The sequence below is a fragment of the Molossus molossus genome, unplaced genomic scaffold, assembly GCF_014108415.1.
Source record: "Molossus molossus isolate mMolMol1 unplaced genomic scaffold, mMolMol1.p scaffold_m16_p_12, whole genome shotgun sequence".
NCBI lineage: Eukaryota > Metazoa > Chordata > Mammalia > Chiroptera > Molossidae > Molossus > Molossus molossus.
In genome coordinates, this window is record NW_023425347.1 from 16,108,857 (window position 1) to 16,135,990 (window position 27,134).

A 27,134-nucleotide genomic window follows, 5' to 3' on the forward strand; every position below is an offset into this window, starting at 1 on the left:
ATGCCCGCGCGCCCCGGACGCCTCCTCTCGACGCTGCCCCGGCTGCTGGCTCCGGCCGCGCTGCTGCTGCTGCTGTCTGGCCATGGCGGCGGCGGGCGCTGGGGCGCCAGGGCCCAGGAGCCGGGCACGGAGGCGGATGAGCCCCCCGCGGCGGACGGCGGGGACAGGCAGGACCCGCACTCCAAGCACCTGTACACGGCCGACATGTTCACGCACGGGATCCAGAGCGCCGCGCACTTCGTCATGTTCTTCGCGCCCTGGTAACTGTCCGCGCCGCCTCCTCGGCCCCGGCCGGCGCGGGCCGGGCCCCCAAGCCCCGCAGTGTGCGCTCCCGGAGCGGCCCTGGGCCGGGGCCTGGGGCCGCGGGGGCGGAGGCGGTGCGGGCCGGGCGCTCGCAGCTGACGTGGCGCTGGGCGGCCGGGGCGGTGCTGGAGGGGGCGGTCCCGGACAGGAGAGCCGGAATAGGCTGCCCCCTCTCCCCCCTCCCCCGACTGTCCCCACCTCCGAGTCCCTGGACTGGGAGAGAGGAAGGGGGACTGCTGGGAACCTAGAGGCCACCCCCCAGTCCCCTGTCCCAAACTTGCTGTGCCGGCTGGAGGCGCAGGCCTGCCTGAGCGGCCGGGACCGGTGGGCCACGTGCGGCGGCCGCTGGCCACCGGGGGTCCTGCTGCGGACCCTTACGCATAGGATTCCGTTCACTCGCTGCAGGGCTAACGTCTGCATGAAGGTTTAGTTGAAAAATCGGTTCTCACAAAGTGCGGCTTCCTACTTTGTGTGTTCATGAGGTGGGAAGGGGTGGCCCAGGCAGAAGAGAGTTCCTGTGCCACCTGGAGAAGCGACAGTGGTGCGAATTCTGGGGACGCCGCCGCAGCTCGGAGTGGGTGGGAAGCCGAGTGCCCTTGGTGACGAGCCCGCTGGCCCTCACCTCAAGGCTGTCTTCGGGCACGTCCTCTCCTTTGCTCTCCCGGGACCTGCTCATCTAGAAAGTGAGATGGCAGAACTCACCACTTAGAACAGACAGTACCTTTTGCCATGGTTCTGGGGTAGGGGCTTTGGTATGGGCCTCGGGGCCAATCCCAGAGACCCCTACCCTGAGACTTGTCCTTGCAAAGGACTTCCTGCCATCCACACAAGCACAGGTAGTGTTTCTCTTCCAGGGCCTACATGTCCCAAGGAAGGGAAGTTTATCGGGGCAGAGCAGAAAGCTACTGTTTGAGCACAAGGCAGTTTGCAGGCTTATTGCAGAATTTGGTGTCCTTCCCCATCATGGGGAGACGCTCAGTGAGATGTGGGAAAGGGTTGTGGGAAGGAATAGAGAGAAGATGCCTAAGAAAAACGGCCTATTCAGAAAATGTGCTGGCAGAAGTTGAAAACTTTTCCCCTATATTCAGGCTATTACTGTATTTCATTCAGTTCATTTGGAGTTAAATCAACTTTTGGGGGCGGGATTGAGTCACAGCTATCATGCATTAACAGTGTTTCAGTTCCCAAGAAACAACTGACTTGAAGTTTTAGAACCTACTGGTGATATAGAAAAGTACATACAATCATTATTCAACATTAATAGGTACTCTGGGAAGGAGTATTCTCAGAGTAACTATTCCAATTATGTACACTTCTTAATTGGAGCTAATTCCAGTGGAATGAATCTGTCCGTGAATTTTCTTTCTCTTTTTAAAAGAAAAAAAAGTGACATGTAGATGTAGCAAGTTCATGCAGTGCCAATGGAGTTTTAATTTTGGAGTCTCTGTAATACCCACCAGCTAGTCCTGGACTGAGTGAGGGAGGAGACTGGCAAATTTGAGCCCTTGGTATTAAGTAAATTCCTTTTTCATTGTATGTAGTTTATGATCTTTTAGGTGGATTCCCCCAGGAAAATGTAACGAGAAGTTTTTATTTTGTTTCTGAGTAGTTTACTACGAAATATTTAAACAGAGATGTATGGGGTTTTCAATGATGGCATTTAAGTTACACTTTAACAGCAGATTGGATCTTGGGTAAAATATGCTCTGGGCTACCCCTCTCCCGTCATCTCTTTACAGTTTCAGCCTCTGGGGGGTATTGGAAGCCCACGTGTGGTTTGGGGTCAGGGGTGCCATGTAATGAAGACATTGATCTATGTGATTTTGCCCTGAACTTGACAGATGTAGGGTAGTCCTTCTGTAGATTTGTGCCAACATCTTCTTCAGGGCTAGTTTGCAGGTCACACTGAACCTGGTGGTGACCATTAGGTCAAGGTTGGGAGTACCGCCTTGGGAGAACCAGGTAAGTTTGCTCTATCTCATGGCCACAAGCCACCTTCTGAATGCAGCTGCTGTCTCAGAGGTTCATGCTATAGCCAGAAGGGTCCCAAACTAGAAGTGCTGACGACATGGCACCTGTGGATCTGTCACTGAGAAATTGCCAAGCACTTAGTATACACCAGGCACAGGCTAGATATGGGGAACACAGCTGTAAAAAGGATAATTCTGTCTTCTTGGCCCTGGTAGTACATGTGCTTACATATAACATGGTTTCCCCTCACAACTGTCTTCCAGAAAAGAAGGAATCATGTATTTGAGTCTCTTATGAAGCAGGGATTCTCTTAGCTGCCCAGAAAAGGGCCGCCTAGGGAAGACACATTTGCTCTAAGTACACTTTTTTCTGCTACCTTTAGATGCGTATTGAGGTCATCTCTCAGAAAAGAAAAGAGACAGTGATTTTACTGAGAAATTATTTTCAGGATAAGCAAGCATGTTAAAGATCACTTTAAAAAGCAGTAGGCCCCTGGCCAGTTTGGCTCAGTGGTAGGGTGTTGGCCCATGGACCAAAGGTTATGGGTTCAATTCCTGGTCAAGGGCATGTACTTGGGTTGTAGGTTCGATCCACAGCCCTGATCAGGGTCGTGCGCAAGGCAACCAAATGATGGGTCTTTCTCTCTCTCTACCTCCCACTCTTATCTAAAAATCAATGGGAAAATATCCTTGGGTGAGGATTAAAAAATAAAAATCAATCAATCAATAAAAAGCACTATGGCAAGTAGTTCCATTGTAGACAACATGAACACACAGCAGGTGTGTGGGGAAAAACACCCCACAAAACGCATGTGCCACAGTGATACGTGAGTGTACTTGAAGCTTGAGATCAAGTTTCTAGAATTCAAACCTGGCCTTGCAGACAGCTGACTGAACAGTAAAGGGGTGATTAGAGCAGGAAGTGTTAAGCTCCTGCAGCAGAGAAAGAGAAGAGAATGGGCACCAAATAGCCTAGGAAGTCAGGGCTGACTTCTTAGAGGAAGTGACACCAAACTAAACTTGAAGGGCAAAGAGGAATCAGCTAGGTGGGTTTAGGGGAAAGCATCAGAGAGAGTGTATGGAGAGTCCCAGGGCAAGCCAAGCTCTGGCCCTTTCAGAAAACTACAAATACTGCAGTGAGGCGCAGGGGTAGACTGCAAGGGAAGGAGACAGCTGGGGTACAGAGGTGAAGTGGGAGGTCAGCAGGGGTCAGTCACATCCAGGAAGATCCGACACAGTACCTTGCTAAATTTGGCTGTCATGAAAAAAATGCAGGAACTTTCTCGTGGGTTGTAAGCAGGGGAGTGAATTCTGTAGTCATTCCCGTCTCTGCTGTGGTGTAAAGAAAGGCTCAGAGAGCCCCATTGCCCTAGGGAAGTGGCTAAGAGGTGGGTGGGGCATCCTCCGGCCCTGCACTCAGTATACTCGTTACTATCACCTTGTTACAGGTGTGGGCACTGCCAGCGGCTGCAGCCTACTTGGAACGAACTGGGAGATAAGTACAACAGCATGGAAGACGCCAAAGTCTACGTGGCTAAAGTGGACTGCACGGCCGACTCAGACGTGTGCTCCGCCCAGGGCGTCCGAGGATACCCCACGTAAGTGGAAGGGCACCTGCTTCCCGTATTGTCTAGGTTTTCCACGGGTTTTGGCCAGCTGCCTTTGGCCACAGAAAGTCCAAGTTACATTTTTGGTGTCTTCCTTTGTAGCGTGAGGAGTGAGGAGATGCTGAATTTAAGCAGGCCCTGTTGTTCGGAAAGATCGCATTTAACGCCAGGCCTCCAGTAGATGTCTTTTTGTACCTTGTATGGAAAAAGCCTTTAATTAATCCGTATTGGGTTGTCCTGTTTGTAAGAGCATGTGTTTCGAGACAGAAATGGTGGTCCCCGTGAGGTCCTGTCACAGTTGATGTTCCCGAGGACATTTATGCCATGAGTACAGATTTTGTCATCAGTTTAGTGTGAGTATTTGAGCATCCTTCCTAGAGTGGTTTCCCATGTGACCAGCCCAGGGCTGTTTCTGTTGAACAGAAAAGAAACAGCATGGAATTCGGCAGCTCTGACAAGTGACACTGCCGACTCTCGTGACAGTCAAAGGAGTTCTCTGGTTTTAAGAAACAGAAATTGAAACTGGCTTAATGGACGGAAGAGGGGATTAATTAGGCTGCGAGGGAAGCCCCGAGACTCACTTCAAAGATCAGGGGCCTGTGTTTACTGTGTCCCGGAAGGTCCTCACTGTGGGGCTGCAGCCCTCTGGTGCCACGGTGGACTCGGCCCGCACCGCCTGCCCAGCTTGGGTGGGGTGTGTTCCCGGAACAGTCCCTGTGGACAGAGAGGCAGGACCTTGCAGGAGACAGCGGCCCGTTCAGACCACGTGGCTGCTGGAGTGGAGAGCCCAGCCAAGCAGGGAGGGTGCTGTTTCCAGAGGCTGGCAGGGGGCGTGGCTGTGGCAACTCCCAAAATATTGTTCAGATTGATGAATTACGTCTACATAAAACCCGAGCTTGTCTTCACACCTGAGAGTCAGTGTGGAAAAGTGGAAGGAACTCCGGGCTGGAACCCAGAAGCCAGGGTTTGGATCCCAGCTCTGCCCTCTGCTCACCGTGCGACTCTGGCCGCGCTATGGAACCTCGGAGTCGAAGGCAGGAGGCCGCTGCCCACGCCACCCCCTAAGCACTGTCACGAAATAAAGTGCGAGTGTGCGCAGATGTGAGGTTCCCCGTAGCATTGGGAAATGTGGCAGTTCCACGCAGGACCCCGGGACTCTTGGTCTGTGGTGGGTGCCTGGTAATCAAAGTGCATGATTCAAGTCAACATCAAGTCAGGTCAAGTAGAGATAAAATTCCCCACTGTATGTACCTACCTAGAAGGCGTCACCGTCCTATGCTTCATGGCTTTGCCTTTAACGTACGCTCTGCTTGGATGGAGAGTGTCCCAAAGAAGCGGTCACTGAGTGGTGGGAGCAGGTGAGGGGATGATTGCTCACCTGTTGAGAGCCTGTTACTTCAAGGTACAGGGGTGGCAGAGATGGTTAGGTGAGGGGCTGTGGTGGCCGTGTGTGGCCGTGTACACCACAAACCGCCCACAGGGAAGGCGATACACCAGGAGCGGTAACAGCGCTGAGAGGGTATGTGTTAGGGTCCCACCTGGACACGGTGATGTGACCGTCTGGCTGCAACTCCCTAGATGCTGCTCACAGATCTGAGAAGATCCACGTTGGAGCATGTGTCCTGATTCTTATTTAGACGATATGGTCTCCCAAATAAAACCAGCACTGGTTTTGTGTTGTAAGAAAAAAGTAAAATGAGCTTACACCACACTGGACGTGGTTTGGGAAGGACCCTTTGACACACAGGTGCCCCGAGGAGAGATTTTTTCCTTGAAGGCAGGAGGCGGAATGTGCTACCTAAAATGTAGTCACATTAGGGCATCATAAGTTACCTGCTGAGCCTTTACTTCCTCTGAAACGGTTCTCGTCTCAGAGACATTGCAAGGCCTGAATCGGAGAGCGAATGTCAATGCCTGAGCTTGGCGTGTGTCAGTATATCCGCTTTTCTACCCTTCTCCCCGGCACCTCGAACTGGAGGAAAGGATCGGAGAGGGACGGCATTTGAGTTCCCATGCCCCACCTGCTGCTGGCTAACTGTGCTCAGGAGGATGCTGAGGGCTTCCTGTTGAGCCACAAGATAAACTTCATCATCTGGGAAAACGTGAGCGGGGGCAGGGCCGAAGGAGGCTCCCTCGGGCTGCCGTACCCAAATGCCACGAGCCCGATGGCTGGAAAGAACAAGATGTATTCTCACGGTTCTGGAGGCCAGAAGCTTGAAATAAGGCATCAGCAGGGCCAGGCTCCTCTGAAACCTGACCAGAGGTCAGGCCTTGCCTCTTCCCTGCTCCTGGCAGTCTGCCGGCAGCCTTCGGGGTCCTTGGCTCGTAGGGGCACCACTGCAACCCTGCATCACCACGTGGCCCTCTTCTGTGTGCAGGCCGCTCCGTTGTGTCTGAAGTCCTCCTTTTGATAAGGACAGTCATAGTAACTGAGGCTCACCCTCTTCACTTCAGTTTCACTTACCTCCATAAAAATTCCCTTTCTACAGAAGGTCACCTTTTCAGGTACTGTGGGTGAAGACGAACAGATCTGTTTTGGGGACACAGTTCAACTTATAGCACCATCTCATCCCTTGTGGTAGAACTTTTCTCACACTGTTTTCCAGAGTGATCCATAAGTAGCAATTTTCTTCCCTACAGTCTCCTTGAAAAAGAAATAGATCACCGAAAAAACCCAGAAGCCCATATGGAGGTGGGTGGCAGCAGAAGAGTTTGGGGTGACTTTGGGCTTGTACCCTGTGCTCTCTCCCCATCACCTTCCTCATCTCCATCTGCAGTGAGCCTTGACGTCACTGAAAAGTCTGTGAAGGAAGCTCCAATCCTATCCCGAGGCTCTTTGAACTTTATGAAGACTCTCAGACTTGGGCAGGCAGAAAGGTTTTCAGTCCAACCAGAAGAGCTTTCAAAAATTGTTTATTTTGTTTTGGCTCAAAGCACACCAAGGTAGAACAATATCACAGGTTGGGTTTTGCTGATTTATAAAGTTAGCAAAGTAATGGGGAATGGGCGTGACAGCACCTGGTCCTTTCTGATGTTTGAGGACCCCGAGGCTTTGGGCTGAGAGGTGGAGGACAGTGGGCATCTTCTGGTCCTCTGGGCGGAGCACACATTTCCAGAGCTTCCCGGTCCCGGCGGTGGGTGTGGGTATTCATAATTGTGAGATCCCTCTTTGGAGGTGCTTAAAATGTTAAGCGTCAGGAAGTCACAGGCATACCGGTCTAATCGAGTTACATTTTGGCTTTTTGTTATGGTTGTGAAAGTACAAGCCCCTGGGAAGTAGCATGTCTGTTCTTTGTTGGAGGCACATGAGTAGTGTCACCTAAGCCCATCACAGGACCTTCGCTTCTGGGTGAGGCCAGTGAGCCCATTTTAATCTAAATTCCTACTGCAGTCAGCTTGTTCTCTTATAGCTGTGGCACTTTGTTTTACGGCATTTGGGACTTCATCAGACCCACAGTTCTGCTTGCTGCACATCTTGGCTCCTTACACCTGACCTGCACATTGACTCCTTACCTCTGGCCTGCAGATCCAGGAGTGTCAGAGCAGGAGGCTTGCCAAAAATAGCTCGTCTGTGTTTCTTTCTGTCAGTGGCCACATTTCCCATCCACCCTTGATACTTTCTATTAGTTCTGTCAGTAAAAGAATTAATCCGAATCCTTCCCTGACGCCTTCCACTGAGTTGTACCGTGCGCCCGTTTCCCACGACCAGGGGCATGATCCCGGGTCCGAAGCGGTGCCTTCAGCCTCGGTGACGTCTTTCGCTCACCTCTGAAGGAATACTCCCTTTTCTGTCTGCAGATATCTTTAGAGATGCGTGGAGGAAAAAGAAAGGCTTCCTTCCCTGTGGGGAGGTGAATACACTGTCTCAGCCAGTGTCAAGGTTGTTCTTAGAGTTGAAGTCTCACGGTACCTGGACGTCCATGCTCTGTGAGAGTCGAAGAGCTGACGCAGCAGCCTGGAAATGCACGTATTGCAAAACAATGCTGTTTCCACTCCAGTTCTAATTAAAGAATGAAAACAGCAGAACATAAAACTCCTGAAGCTTGAGGAAGATAACAGACACCTGCAGCTTGGGTTGAATTCACCGCTTTTTAGGCTGGATGTTTCCTCCTCAGCTTTATTTTTCTTGAATAAAATATAAAACTTGTAAGGTTTTTAGGATGAAATGAATATATCATCTCCTAGAATATTTTTTTTTTCCTTTGCAAGTTTCGCCAGCGAGGGGCAGGTACCTGCCTGGCTGTCGCCCCCTGATAACTCGTTCTCTGGTTCTTCTCTAACCAGCTTGCTCCTGGGTGGGGCGGCGCCCTCCCCTCAGAGCATTGGAAGGGCTTTAAAATCTGCTCTGTCTAATCCTTTGTTAACCTTTCAGCTTGAAGTTTTTCAAGCCTGGCCAAGAAGCGGTGAAATACCAAGGTCCCCGGGACTTCCAGGCCCTGGAACACTGGATGCTGCAGACGCTGAACCAGGAGCCTGCGGTGAGTGCGAAGCCCCCGCCCCCCACTGCTGGGGAAGAAGGAGGCCAGTGTAGGTAAAACACTACGGATACCATTTCAAGGCTACATTTTACTCTTTAGGAATCATTGATATAAGTAAAGGTTAGCTTGTTTCCTTCTCATTTTTTTTTATTGTAGTAAAATACACATAACATAAACTTTACCATCTTTCTGCTCGTTTTAAGTGTACAGCCCAGTGGCATTAAATACATTCATAATGCTGTGTGACCATCACCACATCCCCCTCCAGGGGCCCTCTCTGTTCATCTCTAAAATGGAAACTGTACAGCTAAACACCGATTCCCCATCCCCTCCTCCTCAGCCCCTAGCAACCCCGTTCTGCTTTCTGTCTCCCTGATTTTCACTCCAAGTACCTTATGTAAGTGGGAAAGATGAACTTTTTAAAACCTTTTTAGTATGGAAATATTCAAATATGCACAAAAGTAGTAGCAAGAAGAGTCTAGGGCAGTGATTTTCAACCAGAGCGCCACAAGAATCTTTAAAACGTGCAGTACCTGACTATTTAGTCAGGGGGCACTGACCTCTTTTCCCTTAAATAAAAAAAGACAGCAGCCCACACAAATGGCCCTTGGATGTCAATGAATCACAATTACACCTTTTTTATTTTTTTGTCAGATCGACAAACAATACATTTTTCGGTGTGCTGCAGACTTCTGGTAAATCGCTGGTGATGAGCGTAGTGAAGATGGTCCCTGTGCCCATCCCCCAGCTTCAACAAGTGTCCCCGTTCTTACGGCCTTGTTTGTCTTCCCTGCCTCCCTAGCCCTCGTTTGGCTGCAGTCAGTGCTTAGCAGGTGTCGTTTGTCAATGTGAGCGTGCATCTCGCAGGTAAACACCTGGTGCATTTTAACGTGACCTCACTCTCACCTGTGATACAACGAACACAATTTCCTGAGCATCAGAGACTGCTGCTGGCCCTCCTGAGGTCAGGGCCCAGCCCTAAGCCGGAATGTCCAGTCCAGGCCACCCCTGGCCGGTCCCCCACTCCCGTAGCTGCCACCTCGCTCTTCCTTCCACTCGCTGTGCCCGGAGTGTGGGTCCTTTTCCTCTCAACCCTCAGTCCGTAAGACCCTAGCGGGCTTTGCTGGTAACATAATGCAATACTCTTCAAATTGTAGTGTCTTAATGTTCCTCCCAACCTAAGGATAATATCAAGAAATTGTGGAAGATGAGATATTTTTTAAAGACATAGCTATGTGTAGAATGCTACTCACTAGGAAACATTTATAATCCTCTCCTTCTCCCTTTGACATTGGGAGTTTTTATTCTTTTATAAATCATGGCAGCCATACATGTCGTGTCCCTTGTGTGTGGTGCTTCCGGATGAGTGCTGACGGCCAGCCCCACGGGGTCTGCGTGGACGTGGTCTGTGGTGGGGGACTGGGGGACTGGGCAGGTGGCTGACAGCCTATGTCGATGTTTCTGATGAAACATTTAAGAGCAGCCGAAGTCTTTGAGCGTGATTTTAATGAAACCCTTACCTTAGACTACTGTGTCAGGTGGGTGGTCCTGTGCAGTCCCAGCAGTCTCGGGCCTTCGCTGCTGTTGGTGTCATTTCCCGGGGTGTCTGCAGTCCCTCCGCTCTCCTGCGAGAGGCATGGTACTCCGAAACCCGCTGTGCCTCCGTGCACCTGGGTCTCTCGTTTCCAAGTCTAAGTGTGTGGTGAAGGGTGCTGGACTGTGGCGCTGAGTCTGTTGAGCAGAGGCTGACTTAATTTAGGCGACAGAAACCAGAGGCCTCTCTGCGATTTGCATCTCCGTCATGGCAAGAAAGCTGGGGAGTCAGGTGCGACTTTCGGGTCGATTCAAACCTCACGTTGCATTTGTCAGAATGTTCTCTGATGGGAGGAGGCTAATTTTAAAGAGGAAGTAATAGTCTCAAAAAAAGTTTTAAAATAAACTTCACCAAAAAAAAACAATCTTCTATGTTGACCATCCAAGAAACCCAGAGCCAGTATCAGAATGGTAGAGAGACTTCATCGCGGGGACCAGCTTCCCTCCACTTGGGGGCACCTGACGTGCAGCTGGGAGGGACTGAGGCCAGGCCCAGACTCGGTGCACCTGTCCTGAGAGGCAAGTTCTGTCTCCCTGCGGGGGGCTGCGCGGAATCGGCCCGGCGCGTTACCACCCGCAGTATCTTGGTCTCGCAGAGCAGTCGGGATCTCAGATAATCGCTAGAACGGGGACAGTGCGCCCTGCTGTAGAAATGCTCAAACATTCAGACTACTGTGACCCGAAAATCCTTTTCAAGCTGAACTTTGCTGTTTATTGTAAGCAAATGCTTTTTAAAAAGTTCTTCTCATCTGTGTTTATACCTAAGTAACTTGATATATACATTTTTATATTTAGAAAGGATAAATTTAGATTTCCCCCCATATTAAATATTAAAGAAACTCAAAGACAAGGAATCGTATCATTTCTTACAATCCATCCTGATTTTTATATGTCCATGTTTGCATCTGTATTTTTTCTTAACCAGTTATAGTCATATAAACATAGATTATTTCACGAGCGATCTCTTTTATGTACAGTGATACCTCGGTTCTCGAACGCCTCGGTTTTCGACCAAATGGAGATTCGAGAAACTTTTGTCTCGGAATCCGAACAAATATTTGGAACTCGAACTTCCGAGATGAGCCGAATGGCGTTCATTCGGCCCAGCGCGCCTTGCTTGCGTCATCAGTGTGAGTGCAGAGAGAGAGTCACGCTTTGTGGAGTCACGCTTTCCTATTGGTTTCATTGCTTCGGTTCTTGAACAATTCGGTTCTCGACCGTCCTCCTGGAACGAATTATGTTCGAGAACCGAGGTATCACTGTAGTTATATTGTCTTTATCTGATCATACAGTGTGTGGATTTGCCATAATTCACCTCTTTCTGTCCTCGGATGTTTAGTTATTTATAATTTTCCTGTCATCAGAAATGCTATAAGGAACATTTTATTTATTTATTTATTTTTTCTTTATTGATTTTAGAAAGAGAGGAAGGAAGAGGGAGAGAGAAATAGAAACATGGATGAGAGAGAACATCGATTGGCCATCTCCTGCATGCCCCCCACTGGGGATCGGGCCCACAACCTGGGCATGTGCCCTGACCGGGAATCGAACCGGCGACCTCTTGGTGCATGGTTTGACATTCAACCACTGAGCCACACCGTCGGGCATGTTTGTTTATTTATTTTAAGGACATTTTTTCTACCTTTTAGTTATGTTTTTAGAATATATTCCCAGACGTAAAATAGCAAGACAAAAAATTAAAAAATGAAAGCAAGACCTCTTTTATGGCTCTTGATCAATGCCGGCAGATTGCTTTCTTAAGAATCTGGAGTGTACCCATTTCTGTCCTCTGCTGTGGTGTTCCCACGACGACAGGGCCTCTGGCATCTGCCACAGCAGAGGCGTGATGGAGTCCCCAGGTGCCATAAGCAGCATTTTTATCCTGACAGCCCTTTGACCATCTTCGAACATGCAGAGAGTTTTGTTTCGCCCTCTGGGGCCCACCGACTCCCGCAGCCACCCTCCTCTCGGGCTTCCCTTGTGAGGGCGCCTAGCACTGGAGCGGTCGACAAGCCAGCAGCAGAAGGGAAAGCTTCACGGGGTTTGTGATCACAGCTCCGTTCACCTTTGAGCTGTCAGCATTTTAAAGCTTTTAACGACCTAACTTGGATGTACTTTTCCTAGAAATATGAACTGCCACACAACAGTTGAGTAATTCCCATGTGTTGACAGCAAAATGGTAATTCAGTGATCTTTTCTTTACTCTGGCTGTACTGGCCTCAAAAACTGACAATTTGGAATTGTGTCATAAGTACTATGGTAACTGTATAGTTGTACACCTTGGTGTCTGCTCAGGTACTGGCAGAAGCATCTTTTAAAAAAAAATTTTTATTGATTGATTTTAGAGAGGAGAAACACCGATTAGTTGTTCTGCTTACTTATGCATTCATCGATTGGTTCCTGTATGTGCCCTGACCAGGGATCGAACCCGCAGCCTCGGCGTATATCAGGGGATGCTCTCCCTGAGCTGCCCAGCCAGGGCAGAAGCGTCTCTTAAAAAGCGACTTCTTGCACCTTCATTGTGTGTTTCTGTCCCAAACTTAGTCATTTGAGTTATATTCGTCCTTAAAAGTACAGCTCATGTTTGCCCTGAGGTTTTCTCCTTGTTTCCTTAATTCATCCGAATGCACCTCTCTACCTACCCTTCTCGTTTGTCCGTCCCTTGGAGTGCTTCCTTGCTGCGCAGGTTTTCGTTGCCGGTTTCCTACCGTTTGTGTGAATAAATGATAGCCAGGCCGTTCTTGCCTCTGGTGGTTTTTCATGTTCAGTTTCGTCCAGTCTGCAGTCTTTTGTCTTTAGGTCGTCCTTCCTTCAGATCAGCCCACCAGGAGCTTCATGTTGTATTCGGTGTGAAATCTCAGGTCATCTTTCAAAGAACGGAACCGAGTACTAGTTTGGGGAGGGCCTGTCCTTCATTGTGCTCTGTTTGATTGCGTTCCGGGCAGCAAACGACAGGTTGAGGTGGGGATGGCTGTCGCCTGCTTCCCGGGGGCCTTCTTACTGAGCGTCCCGGAGACCTGACCATGGATCCTGCCCTGCCCCCCCCCCCCCCACGGCAGCATCCCGGACAGGTTCAGGACAGCCAGGGGGGAGGACAGCTGCAGGAGGCTGCAGACAGGCACAGCTCACCTCCGGGGCCATGGCACTGTCTTCGCAGACAGACTCGGTGACTGTTTCTGTTCCTCCCTGTCAGACACCGGCCCCCGAAGCAGAGCCGCCCAGACCCCCCGAGCGGAAGCAGGGGCTGTATGAGCTCTCAGCGAGCAACTTCGAGCTGCACGTCACACAAGGTACGGCAGGCGGGTCGCGTGGGCGCGCGCAGTGGGGGACACCTCTCAGAACCCCCTGGTCCTTCCTCCCTGGGTTGCCGGCTTGTCCTTCTTGCCGCTTGAGGGCTCAGACAAAGCAGCGTCTGTGCACTAGGTAGGGATCTCCCCGTTCAGGAGCCATTTCCATCATTCGACGCTCTTCCTCTCGGAAAGTATTCCTCCTCTGTCTCTGTCCTTATAGAAGTGAGAGTTTTAATGCAAAGCTAAAGCCTTGGGTGTGGGAATTTGGGCCCAAAGATCATGAGTGACACACTTAACCTGTACACTAGCTGTACACATCCTTGGATAAGAAAGGGTGTGTTTGTATTCATGTTAATTAGATCCTTATTGATCTGAGAAATAACACTTTCTCTTGTCTGCTCTGGCTGGCGACCAGTTCCCGATCAGGGCCCATTCCCAGGTTGTGGGTTTGCTCCCCTGTGGGGGCGTGTACAGGGGGCGGCTGATTGATGCATCGCTCAGGTCGATGTTTTTCTCTTGCTCTCCTTTCTTCTCTCTAAAATCAAAACCTTCCCTTATCAGTTTAAACTAGAATTTAGTTTATTTAGTGGAACCTTTGTAACATGTGAATCAGAATAAGTGTTCTTTACACTTTAAAATCTTTTCTTAGACCACATCTCGTTTCTGAAAGTGGACTCCTACGTGTGAACATTATCTGTGTCCGGTTCTAATGTTCCTAACGTAGGTCCTTCCTGCACACGTTTCGGAACACCTTCCCTGCCGATTCTGCTCCCCTTGGAGAAGTCCGCCCGTGGGACGGTTGGAAATGTTGGGGAAGGGGTTTAAGGTCTCATGTCCAAATAAGTCACCCACCACACTGAAGGTCGGGAATGACCCGGTGCCATCAGCTCCCTCCGCTTTTGTCCCAGATGACTGTCTGCTCTGCACCGCGCTCTGGAGGGGCGTCCAGGGCGTCCCCGATGCTGTGATGCCGGAGTCACCTTGGCGACCGTTTCCCGCAGGCCCACCCTGGGCCTCCCTCAGCAAGCCCTCGCCGAGGGCAGCATTCTGGGGTGCGGCTGGCGTGCGGGCTCTCCCGGGGGGCAGCCTCCCGCCCACGGCCCTGGACATCTGTCTGCACCTCAGCAGTGGTGCAGCAGCAGAGCTGCGTGGGGAGATCGGTTTCTGCCGTGAGGCTCAGTTGCTGATTCTTGCAGCACGTTTTCCACCATTGCCTTCGAACACGCGTTCACCCTGCTGGGGCTGCTGTGAGCGTCCAGCCCCGAGTCCAGTCCCCTTCCGGCTCCTCGGTCAGCTTCCTCCGGCCACAGCCTGATTCCGTGGGGCTCAGCCTCAGCTTTTAGGCCCCAGGACGGTCAAGGTGGAGCAGCCTAAAACACCTTCAGTGTCTAAATAATGATGTTTGGTCTTTTTTTTTCCTCCTAGCCAAGGGAGTAATATTCAGTTTTGGGGGTTTTTTAAATCCTCACCCGCAGACATTTTTGCATTCATCTTCAGACAGAGCAGGAGGGAGAGAGAGAAACATCAATGTGAGAGACACACACTAACTGACTGCCACCCACATGACCCCAACTGGGGCCGGAGACAAACTGCAACCGAGGTACACGTGCCCTTAGTAGGAACTGAACCCAGGACTCTGGTCCGCGGGCTGGTGCTCTAACTGCTGAGCCAAACCGGCCAGGGCCATATTCAGTTTTTTAAACCTTCTATTTTATTGTGAAGTAAAACACAGATGCAGGAGACAAGCATAGGGCTCAGTGAATTGCTGTAAAGCCGTCGTCCTGTAACCATTGTGCAGTTCAAGAGATACACCTGCCAGCCTCCCTGACCCCATCCCGGTCGCAGCCCCTGAAGAGGCGCTGTCCTGACTTCCTGGAAACCACTCCTTGCTTTGCTTGGTGGTGTCATCACCCCGGTGTGTGCAGTAGTTTAGTTCGATCTTTTAAAAATATATCTGATTTAGGTCTGTTTAATCTACATGCATGCCCAGCACCTCTTTTTCTTCCTCACCTTTGGTTTGCTCACCACAGACATGGTTTGACCTGCAGAGTTGTCCACAGTGTGGCCTTTGCTGACTGTACCCCACGACGTGGCCTAACACATGTCCCTGATCTCTCTGGTCCCTGCGAACTGCTACCTGGATTGAGAGACGTGATCAGTTTCTGTTCTATGTTTCTGGGGGGGTCCAGGCAAGACTGCATAGCTGCTGATGTCTCTCGGTGTTGGCAGCTGCAGCGTCACGGGCTGGGCGTGTCATCCAGGGGGTGCTGCTCTCGGTGACGCATCCCGGCCTCACTTCTTAGCAAGAGAAACTGGTCCTGGTTTATCCGTTGGTTATTCAAGACAGGGTAAATGCCTGATTCTTCCCCTTTATGTCCAGTTTTCCATACAACACGTTGGTTCCCAGTTGTCCTCCAGAGATGACAAATTCGTTTTTGCTTTGAGGATCGCATTGAACTCAACGGATGTAGACATTTTTGGTGGTGGGGGGGGTCACTTTTCACCCGTTAAAGGCTTCATCCTAGACTGAGCTTTCTGAGGACAAAGATGAGATGTTTCCATTCGATCTCCAGTTAGGTGTCGTGTAAATTTCACTCCCTTTCCCCTCTTCTCTGCCTTGGCTCCCCCGGAAGGCGACCACTTCATCAAGTTCTTCGCTCCGTGGTGTGGGCACTGCAAGGCTCTGGCTCCAACCTGGGAGCAGCTGGCTCTGGGCCTCGAACATTCCGAAACCGTCAAGATTGGCAAGGTAAGTGCAAGCCCTTGTTCAGCTGCAAATAGCCTGCCTCTGGCTGGATTAATTAGCAGAGTCGCCCATTATTCATTCTGTGTGCGAAGTCGCAAACTTGATTTATTATTTCCATTTAGTGTGCCACTTGATCGTTCATCTCACCCTCACAGACGGCAGCCTGGTTTCGAGTGTTCTGGCTTTTCCACAGCCGAGAGATAAATTATGACTTTGGCTCCTTTGTTTATTTTGAAGCGATGGCCAATTCTGAATTGGCAGCCCCGGAGCCTTTCTCAGAGATAGGGCCAGAGCCTTAGAGAGTGTTCACTGGACGTGCTTGGAGACCGTCCACGCCTGATCTCACCCAGGAGCCTGTCCGGACGGACTCGGCTCTGCTCGCAGGGGCGCAGGACGCCCTCCGGAGTCCCCGCCTGCCCTGGCTCCGGGCCTTCTCTCCAGCTCTTCCCACCTGATGCAGAGAAGCCAGACGTGAGGTCTGACGACTTCTGTGTAACTGGATGTTCTCAGAATGCCTCTCAGCGTTGGTGCCATAAGCACTTTGATCTTATCTGTGCTCTGGCACCCACCAGACACCCCTGCCTGGATTTCCTTTAACGAAAATCTCATTGTCTGCATGGCCAGGGCCCGATCTGTGTGCAGATAACGCTGTGTGGTCGGAAGCTAGAGTCAGGACAGTCTACCCAGTGGCGAGATGGCCAGAAGCTGTTTGGGAGGCAGGTGGACCTGCCGGCCAACCCAGGCCGCTTTCCCACAGCGCTCTGTCCCTCTTCGTGAAGCGGAGGTGGGGTCTCACTGGTGGTTATGTGGATGAACGTGAAAAGCTTGGCACGGAGCAGATGGCTGGTAAACTGTAATCGTTGTTATTAGTTAAATGGGTTTTTCAGTGTTGTCTGCAACACTTTCAGTAACATGTGCCAGTATCTATGTGTATGATTATGATTTTATATTTACTGACCATTTCATGGAAGTAATCATAAGGACCTTCTTGTCTTCTGTCTTCCTACTCCTTGTATCCTTACTTTACTGTTTGAATGTCGGTGAGAGATTTTTATTTTCGGTGTATATCCCTAGAGTGGACCCAGTCTCGAGTAGACGGGACGCAGCACGTGCTGCCCGCCCCGTGCTGCGGTTGCTCTCAGCTGCTCTCGGGCTCCGGCCTGACCCGTTGCAGCAGCATTTCCATCCTGCCTCAGTGACAGTGAGCACCGGCTCGTCCCACACAGCCGACTTCAGTGCCGGTAGAAAAAGAAGTGACTTACGATAAAATGTTTTACGAACATGTTGAATAAGCAGAATCTTGTAAAGATTTTAATGTAATAAAAAATCTGGGTGAGGAACATGAGGAATTAAGAAGCACAAATTGGTTGTTAGACTGATGAACCTCAGAGGGAAGGGGGGAGGGAAGAGATAGACCGGAGAACTTCTATGCATATGTGCACAACCAGTGGACACTGACAGTAGTGTAGGGAAGGCAGGAGGGGGGCAGGATAGGGGAGGACGGGGGTAAATGGGGGAAAAAAGGGGACATCTGTGATACATTCAACAATAAAGATAGGTTTAAAAATAAAATAAAATGTTTAGAGCCCGAAAAAAAAGAAAATCTGAAGAGCTATGCTGGTTGGTAAATTGAGTTGATAGAATTAGGGACATAGTATAATCTTCGACCGGCCAGTGTGCCTCAGTGGACTGAGCATTGTCCCATGGACCCAGAGGTCCTGGTTCGATTCTGGTCAGGGCACATGCCCGGGTTGCCGGCTTCATCCCCAGTAGGGGGCGTGCAGGAGACAGCCGATCGATGTCTCTCACATCAATGTTTCTTTCTCTCTTTCCCTTCTTTCAAAAAAAAAAATTAGTAAAAACATTTAAAAAAAAAAATTAGGGACATAGTATAATCTTAATTTGACATCTTTTCATTTTTATCTTTATCATATACCAAGTACTTCTATTTAAAATGGACTGCTTGCTCCTCCTTGATTTTAAAACTATAAGTTTGAATGTGAGAATACATTTCTAAACTAGCATTGTGACTGGTGCCGCCGAGGTCAGGCCTGCCCCTCCCTGGGTGTCAGGCCGGGCTCCCCTTCCCCACCTATTAACATGCTCAAGGTAAAGTGTTGCTTCCTAAAAATGGGCATTTTAAGTGAGTGAAATAAGTCCCGTCTCTAAGGCGAATGCCGTCCTGCTCCCTTAGCTCAGGTGTCTTGGGCAGGTCAGCAGGAAAGGTCTGTGCAGGACTGCAGCTTGCTGGCGAGATGCTCCAGGCCAGGGGCTTTAGAATTTTTCACGATAAAACAACTCCTGAGTGCCCAGCAATCCGTTTTGACAGGAAGGCTCGCAGAGGTGCTGACGGGGACTGTGGTCTTGACTTGCAGGTGGACTGCACACAGCACCATGAGCTCTGCTCAGGAAACCAGGTCCGTGGCTACCCCACGCTGCTGTGGTTCCGGGACGGGAAGAAGGTATGCCTGCAGGTCTTGGTGAGACAGAATGTTTCCCTTAACCACGGGGGGCTGGGCTGTCAGGGGCTTAATAGGCAGGCATGCAAGTTGCCAGAATGGATTGTTTGGGCGCTGGCTTAAATTAGGATACACGTAATGGAACAAAAATGCTTCTCTTAACTGATAAGATTTGGGTAGTTGAGAAAAACTGTCGGTTTTTATACTATTTTGAAACTTTTCGTTTGACTCAGGTTATCACGAGAATAACCCGCCCCTGCTGCCCTAGGGTAGCAGCTCTGGGCAGGGTTCATGTTCACTCCCTCCTTCCGTCCTGGCCATGGGCAGCTTCTCAGGGTCCCCGAGGGGCCCCCAGGCTCTGACTACGGCTGTGCAGAGGGAAGGAGCTGGAGGCGCTCACCACAGCCAACCCTCGGTTTGCAGGCTGTGCGCCCCCATTTCGAGCTGAGCATGCAAACTGCACAGCTCCCTTGGCCGCCGGGCAGCATCCGGTGGCAGGATTCTCCTGGGCGAGCGGGTCGGGAGCTTTGAGTGGCTCGAGCACCTCAGCACACTGACTCGGCGGTGTGTCTGTGTTGCCTCGTCTGGACAGATCGACCAGTACAAAGGAAAGCGGGACCTGGACTCCCTGAGAGAATATGTGGAATCCCAGCTCCAGAGTGTGGAAGGAGGCGCCCCGGAGACCGCCCAGCCCTCCGAGGCTCCCGTGCCACCCAAGGCCGATGAGGTGGGTACCCGCCAGCACCGCCCGCAGCGCGTTCCCCTCGGATGCTGGGGCAGAACGAGTCTTAGGACACAGCCATTCAGAGCGTTGGTGATAGCTGTCAATACAAAGCATTTTCTTTGACACCTTTACATGCTTGTAAGGGGTGTTGGGAACAAAATCTCCCTGAGGTGGTCGTGAGGAAAGGCCTGAGAGGATAGAGCCGCAGTCCCCGGGAATCTCCCTTGGAGTCCGTCATCCCTGTGCTTGAGGACGTTTGTGGTGGAAGCTGGCCCGCTGCCTCTCGGGCCATGCACCTCCGCAGCGCTCAGCCCTCGCCTGAACCTGTGGTCTGTAAAGACCCGGAAAGTCCGTAGCGGGGCAGCTGTGCGCGCTGGAGCTGTGCGCGCTGGAATTGGAGGCAGTGACTGGAGAGCACTCGCTGTGCTCAGCCCGTCTCTGATGTACTGCGTCACCGTCAGTCTTCCGGACAGTGTGAGACTTGAGATTCGTTTGTTCTGTGATGATCAAGCCCTGTTTCAGGCACTGTCCTGAGGTCTGGGGGGGACACAGGAGGTCATATGCACGCAGGGGTCGCAGGGACTCTGACCAGTGTGCAGGGCCGGTCGCTGTTGTTTGAGGGAGGGAGAAAGGGGACAAGGGGTGCAGGGCAGGATGCCAGAGAGAAGGAGCAGTAGGAGCTAGGCTGAAGGGGACTTGGTCGGCCATCCAAGGCTTTTGAGCTTTATTTATGGTCATCCGATGGAAGGTTTGAGTTTTAGAAAGATGACTAAAGTGAAAAAGGTGGGAAACTGGTGTATGAGGCCATAAAAGATGCTGAGACCCCAGACTAAGGCTGTGGCGGTGGGATGGGCAGCAGGAGTCCCGCGGCGTCGCCCGGCGCCCAGCAGTGGGGACGGGACGGTGGGCTGGGCCATCTGGCACAGCGGGCGGGGGCGGTGGCACCAGCACGAGAGAGCGCCAAGGGGGACGGCGATGTGTTCAGTGTTCAGGGTGTTGGTTTTCAGGCCGTGGTGGGTGTTCAGGTGGTGATACCAGCAGACAGTGAATGCATCAGCCTGGAGCTGCAGCAGGTGTCTGAGTCTGGAGCTTTAGGTAGAAGCTGAAGCCAAGGGTGGAAAAAGTTCAATGGAAGTCAAAATAGTGTTTTCCCGGAAAACAGTGCTTGGATTTCCCAGCTAAGAACCATGAGGCCTGTTTGTCAACATACTTCTGAAGCAGGGTACTTAGTGCTGCTGTTTTAGTTCACACAACTGTGCTTCACAGCATGCCAGCTGCTCCCTGGGACCCGGGGCACTGCAGGAAAGGAAGGGCGGGGCGCCCTTATTCCTCGGGGGAGGGCAGCACGCCCCATGTGCCCGAACACTCCCAGGAACCCCCAACCCTCTTGACAGGAGAGATCATGACCAGCTGGAGCTGGCTCCCCGAGCCCCGGTGCTGTGCAACTGAGAAACCAGTGGATCCCCCGGGGGTCCTGGGCTCCGCGTGCCCACTGCCCAGCCCTTGGTTGGACTCTTGCAGGATGGGGCCTGGCCGCCTGGGTGTTAGAGTTGAAGTTTGGGTTTGAGAAGTAAACACATGATTTAGTTGTGAGGACCACGTGTGTTAGAGGAGTGTGTGTCATGGTGGTTCCGAAGGTCGTCCCAGATCGAGCATAATTATATACTGTGGGTGTTTTCATCCAACACAGAATGGTTTCTATTTATAATGAAGTTTTCCGCCATTAAGTGGGTCTTTCAGGGAGTGTGGTGCCCTATTTCTGGACGTAAAGAAAGATGGCAGTGTTCTGCAGTGGCCCCGCCCACGCACCTCCGGGCACCGACACCTGCTGCTCGATGCCACACCCAGTGGAGCGGCCCTGGTACCTTCAGCCACAGGATAAACCATCCATAGTCTTGCTCTCAGGAGAGAATCGCAGGTGTATTTTTGGAGAAACACAAGACATGATTCTCTGAAGAACTATCAAGATAGAATCCCTTCAGAGCAGACTGCCTGGTGTCACCTTTCTCTTAAATTATGCAGCCTGAGCGCAGAGGAGCAGTTTTTACCTTCACTTTGAATTTAAAGATGGAAGGAAGCCTGTTGCATGTAAAGCATGTCACCGCCTGCGCTTTTGTAACTTTGTAGGGTCCCTCTGTGACATAGAGAAGATCATGTTTATGAATCCCTGTGACAGAACCGCATGTGTACAGACTTCAGGGGGCCAGGGTGCGGGTGTTTGGGCTCCGGTCGGTGTGGGAAGCTCCAAGCCGGGGAGGTCAGTGCAAGCCCCCGCCGCCTGGAGCCGCCTGGTCCCACTCCCAGCGGCTCCTGCACCCAGCCTGGCACAGCCGGTCCTCCAGGGGCCTCCCGCTCAGGACCCACGGACCTGCGTGAGCCCCTGCCCTTCAGTGGCCACGGCTCGGCCCTTTGTGTCGCTCGTGAAGCGCAAGTTGTGTCAGTATTTTAGCATCGCCTTGCGTATGCGTCACACATGTAAAGTGTGGACCCGTGTCCCTGACCCTGGCCCGCTGTGCTCTAACGATGTATTTGCGTGTGCTTTTCCCCCGAAGGGCACCGTGTTGGCACTCACCGAGAGGAACTTCGACGACACCGTCGCGGAAGGAATAACCTTCATCAAGTTTTATGCTCCGTGGTAAGTGGCTCCTTAATTAGAAACCACTTTTCCGCAGCACTTCAGCCCCACCGCGCTGTCAGCTACAGCCAACCCTCCAGGCCGTCACTGGGCAGATGCTAGTTGTACGCGGGTTACGTCGTAGGGACAAGGCGCATTCAGAAAGAGCTGCTTGTGGAGAATGAGGTGAACTCATTTTCAAGTTCAGTCTGCTGTGCGGAAAACATGATAATGGAGGAGAACGATGGCCACACAGAACTGAAGTTTTACGGTATCTGTGTGCTTCTCCAGATAGCTTGCTTGTTTTGGTTCAATAACCCACGAGCGTCGCGGCGCAGCTTTGCTCCTTAGCCTCTCGTACATGTCAGAGAAATCCCGTCGAGCTCAGCTGTCAGCCATTCGGCACGTTACCCGTTCAGTGTGTGAGCACGCGGCGTCCGGGGACCAGGGCGGAGCCGGACTGCACGCACGTGGTTGGAGACCAGGCGCCCTGAGGTGGCTGACGAGAGGCCCAGGACTTCCCGTGAGTCCCGTGACTCGGGGTGTCTTTTACTGCCTCCAACCCTCAGTTTCCTTAGCGGTAAACTCGACGGGCTTTGTCTGCACAAAGGAAACATTCCATTTGGGGAAGCAGAGTGCTGGGACCGTGTTCGGTCCTGTATTTAAAAGCAAACAAGGTCGCCACGTCATTTTTGCTTTTTAGTTTGTTTCATTTCAGATATTCATGAGAAACCATGAGCAGAGATACAAGTTAATCAGCCCTGGCCAGTGTGGCCCAGTTGGTCATCCCGTGCACCGAAAGGTCTCGGGTTAGAGTCCTGGTCAGGGCACATACCTAGGTTGCGGGTTTGATTCCTGGCCGAGGTGTGTGCAGGAGGCAACTGACCAATGTCTCTCTCTCACATCAATGTTTCTCTTTCTCTCTCCTCCCTCTCCCTTCCTCTCTCTCTAAAATCAGTTTTAAAAAAACATATCCTCAGATGAGAATTTTAAAAAAAGTCGCCCTGGCTGGTTCTCTCAGTGGTTAGAGCGTCAGCCTGTGGACTGAAGGGTTGCAGGTTCGATTCCAGTCAAGGGCGTGTACCTGGGTTGCAGGTTTGCTCCCCGGCCCTGGTCAGGGTCATGTGGGAGGCAACCAGTCAATGTGTCTGTCTCACATCAATGTTTCTCTCTCTTTCTCTCCCCCTTCCTTCCACTCTATCTAGAAATCAATTTAAAAATATCCTCGGGTGAGGATTAACAACAAAAAGTTAATGAGCACATGACTCCTGAGTTGTGCAGTTTTTGTTTTTTTTGTTTTTTTAATCCTCACCTGAGAATATTTTTCTTCCCATTGATTTCTAGATAGAGTAGAAGGAAGGGAGAGAGAGAAAGAAAGAAACATCGATGTGAGAGAGACATTGATTCTTTGCCTCCCACATGACCCTGACCAGGGCCGGGGACCAAACCTGCAACCCAGGTACATGCCCTTGACCCTTTGGTCCTCAGGCAGATGCTCTAAGTGCTGAGCCCAACCAGCCAGGGCCGTTTTAGTTCTTACAGAATAGAAACACTGTAGTAAATAATGCCTTTAAAACTATTTTCTAAAAAACCTAAAGCTATACAGATCAGGTTAAAGACAGAGGATCCCCCTTTTATTGCAGGGGAGCAGTTCCTGTAGGGGGGTCAGGAAAGGGACGCAGTTCGGGCAGAGGGGAGGGTTTGAGTGACTTAGTTGGGGCTTCAGTGCCCACACCAAAGCACTAAAGCTTGGAGGGAGAGGTGACATTGTTTTGAAATGCTGAGACCATAGCCATCAGAATGGTCTAAAATGTGTTTGGCATTCGAGTGGTTAAAGTAAGAAGTTTGGAGCCTGTTTTGTTTTCTGTCCATGGTACTTTCCTAAACCAGTCAGCCCAGGGCACCCTATCACGGAAATGGTTTCAGAACCCAAACCTGTTTTCAGACCAGCTTGTCTCTATCGGGTTCTGCAGAGGTCTGCTTTGGACCGACTCTGACTTCCTGTCTAGGATGGGGAGGAAGAGAATGGGAGGATTTGGTGTTTTATACATTTCTAGGCAAGTGCTGACCGCCTCGTAGGGAAACCAGGCTTGGCAGTGAAAGGTCGGTGCATGACCTGTGACCGCGACCCGGTGTCCACAAGGCTGTCCTTCTCTTTCCAGGTGTGGCCACTGTAAGAATCTGGCTCCCACCTGGGAAGAACTCTCCAGAAGGGAATTCCCCGGGCTGGCCGAGGTCAAGATCGCTGAAGTGGACTGTACCGCCGAGCGCAGTGTTTGCAGCAAGTACTCGGTGGGTCCCGGCGGATGGGACCCTTGGGGGACCCCGGGTCCTGGAGCAGACCCCCCGTGCAGCCGGGATGTGGTGTCGTGGAACCGGGATAACTCACATCGCCCTCATCCCCTCCATAAGGCGCTCGTTGTGTCCTTGTGAGGTGTTTTAGTTTTTCATTTTGCAAAGGAGGAGAGGTGCTCTCTAAAAGGAAGGCTTTGTCCCTGTGTTCGTGCACACGTTTCAGTGGGGGTTCGAGGCCTGGCCGTCGGGGTCGAAGGCCGGGCAGTAACTGAGACTCCACCCTGGGGTGGGCGCCACCTGAACCACATTCTCACTGACAGAGGCCGCTGGCCGCAGCCTCCATCATCAGCACCAAAGTTCTGCAGTCCAGCGGCCGATGCCGGCGAGCCGGTCCTGGGCTCGTCTCTGTATTTAAGTGTTTCCTTCTTTCTGAGCCGGTAGCACCCTCGGGTAGCCTACAAGATTCCTAACTTGTATTTTCCTTGTGTGTTGCTGTCTTGAAACACATTTGAGGTTTCTGATGTGCATATCTCATCAGGTTGAGAATAGATGTAGCACAGGCATTTTTATTGTGCCTTAAAATTCTCGAGAGAAAAGAGCTGAGTTGCAGCTGAAAGATACATCTTGAGGATCTCGGTACTACTCAGCATGGCCCACTGAGTGGCCTGGCATCCCCTGGACGCTTGTCAGGATCGCAGAGTCTCAGGCCACACCGACCTTCCCGGGGGCACCTGTGCACAGGAAGGCTGAGGCCCTCCGCCTGGGGACAGGCATCCGCCTGGGGACAGGCATCCCTGTGACGCTGATCGGGAATGTCATTTTCGATTGGAAAGGGAATAAATAGCCCCGCGGCTTTGCTTTCTGAACTAGCTGGGACTTTTTTTAATCCTCACTTGATATTTTTCTATTAATCTTCAGATAGAGTGGGAGGGGGAGAGAGAGAGAGAGAAACATTGATGTGAGAGAGACACGTTGACCAGCTGCCTCCCGCACAACCCGACCAGGGCCAGGGACCAATTTGAAACAAAGGTACATGCCCTTGACTGGAATCGAACCCAAGACTTCAGTCCTCGGGCTGATGCTCCTCCAACTGCTGAGCCAAACCGGCCAGGGCTATCTGGTACTTTTTAAATGGTCGGTACATCTTAAAACTTTAACCATAGACTCTCCTGACCACAACCATAGGCGTTTATCTGGTTTTATTTAAGAAGTAATTTGTGTATGATTCAGACCACTGGTTTCAAACTGAATCCTTTCTTTAAAGGTGCGAGGCTATCCCACATTGCTGCTTTTCCGCGGAGGGAAGCAGGTCGGCGAGCACAGCGGGGGCCGAGACCTGGAATCCTTGCACCACTTTGTTCTGCGCCAGGTGAAGGACGAACTATAGACACGCAGGTGGCCCCTGGACCGGGTGGAGGGGCCGAGGCTGCGGACGTGGAGTTGCAGGTGGTGGTGGTTCGGAAGGCTGAGCTCCTGAACTTATGGTATCTTCTTTGTGTGTGTTTTTAAGCCCACACACCCTACAGGTTCTTATTAAGTTTCTCTAAGTAAATATGATCCCTTTGCAAACTAAATATTTTCAGTGGAAATCTATCATCCCCTTTAACCTTCTCTTGATGGAATCTAAATGGTTTTCTCTGAGACTAAAATAGAGTTGAGGAAAATCAAATCGCTGGACTATTTTTGGCTCCTGAGTGATTTTGGTGACAGCATCGTCCAAAGCATAGTTCTGAACTGCCCACGAGTCTGGGAAGGTGGCCCTGTGGCAGTGTCGACGCCCCTCCGGTCTCAAGGTCACAGCCGACTTACCAGCAGTGTGGCTGGTTTGTAGCTTGGAGCAGATTTAACAACAAAAACCCCACACCTCCGAAGATACCGTCATGGCCACGCCTGGACTTTGTTTCTGTTACTGCTTCTCCCACTGGGGGAGGTTTTCCATCACGGAAGCTGTGGGACTTCTGACATGTGCCTGAGTAAGATACGCCGTTGCCATAATCCTGTGTCGATGTTTGTCAAATCCGTTGTCACCGTTCCAGGGATACTTCTGTTTGTTTCTCATGGGCGAAAGAGTTCATTAATCATGCTAACATTAATTCAGTCCGTGTGAAGATTTTTAATATTTAAAGTCCATATTTAAGATTTGATGTCCCCCATGGGAATGTGGGCATGGAAAGTTCCGTGAAGTTTGTCCTGACTGTTCTGTTAGCTCAGAAAGATTCTGGTTGACTCTGTCACCTGGGGAGGAGGACCCGACGAGCTGCTCGGGGCCCGGGGACCAGGGGACCTGCAGTCCGCTGCAGGCCCAGACTGGACACCGTTTGTCCTCGTCAGTCCTCCTAGGGGCTCGCTCTACACCGCCCGCCTTCGCGGAGCTTGGCCCTCTGCCGTGAAGAGTGGGATTAGCTTGACCTAAAGACCAAAGAGTGAAGTAGGCAGGGCCGAAGCAGGCTGTGTACCCTCAGTGCGCCCTTCTAATTCATGCCATCCCAGGGATTAAACATTTCTACCGTCACCCTCGGAAATCAGTAACCACGGGCTCCCCTAAGACAGGTGCCTGTATGTTCTTTGCCATCAAGTTACTTCTGATAGGAACCCCTCTGTGTCCACCACTCTGCACCCCACCGCCCATGCTCGGGGATCTCGTCACTTGGCACAAAATCACTGGTGGTACGAATCTTAGACACAAGACCATGTCTGCGGCCAGCGGCAGATGACAACAGAGCAGATCCCGACCAGCCTCTGCCTTAAAGGAAATCTTTATTCATCGTGTGTGGCTCACAGGCGTTCTTTTAAAAACCCCAACTTCTGGAGAAGCACAATCCTCGTGAGTGGCTTCAGCTTTGCATCACGAGTCTTGTATCGAAAGAACAAAGTGGTACAATTTGTTTACACTATGATACTTTCTAAAATAAACTTTTTTTTTTTTAAAAAGTCTGGTCTTTCCTTAAATGTTACAGCAAAACAGATATAAAATAGACAATAAATTATAGTTTATATTTACAAAAAAGCTGTAAGTGCAAACAGTTATAGATCATAAATGTATTATTTAATCAGT

General features: G+C 51.1%; 1 protein-coding gene across 1 annotated transcript; it reads left to right on the plus strand.

Moving 5' to 3' along the window:
* Positions 1 to 27,002, plus strand: TXNDC5 (thioredoxin domain containing 5). The gene is made up of 10 exons (XM_036257443.1): positions 1 to 260; positions 3,722 to 3,871; positions 8,253 to 8,358; positions 13,145 to 13,241; positions 15,875 to 15,990; positions 18,363 to 18,449; positions 19,039 to 19,173; positions 21,723 to 21,805; positions 23,947 to 24,076; positions 25,344 to 27,002. Exons 1-10 carry the CDS (start codon positions 1 to 3, stop codon positions 25,464 to 25,466), a joined length of 1,287 nt encoding a protein of 428 aa, XP_036113336.1. The 3' UTR covers positions 25,467 to 27,002.
* The last annotated feature ends 132 nt before the right edge of the window (positions 27,003 to 27,134 follow it).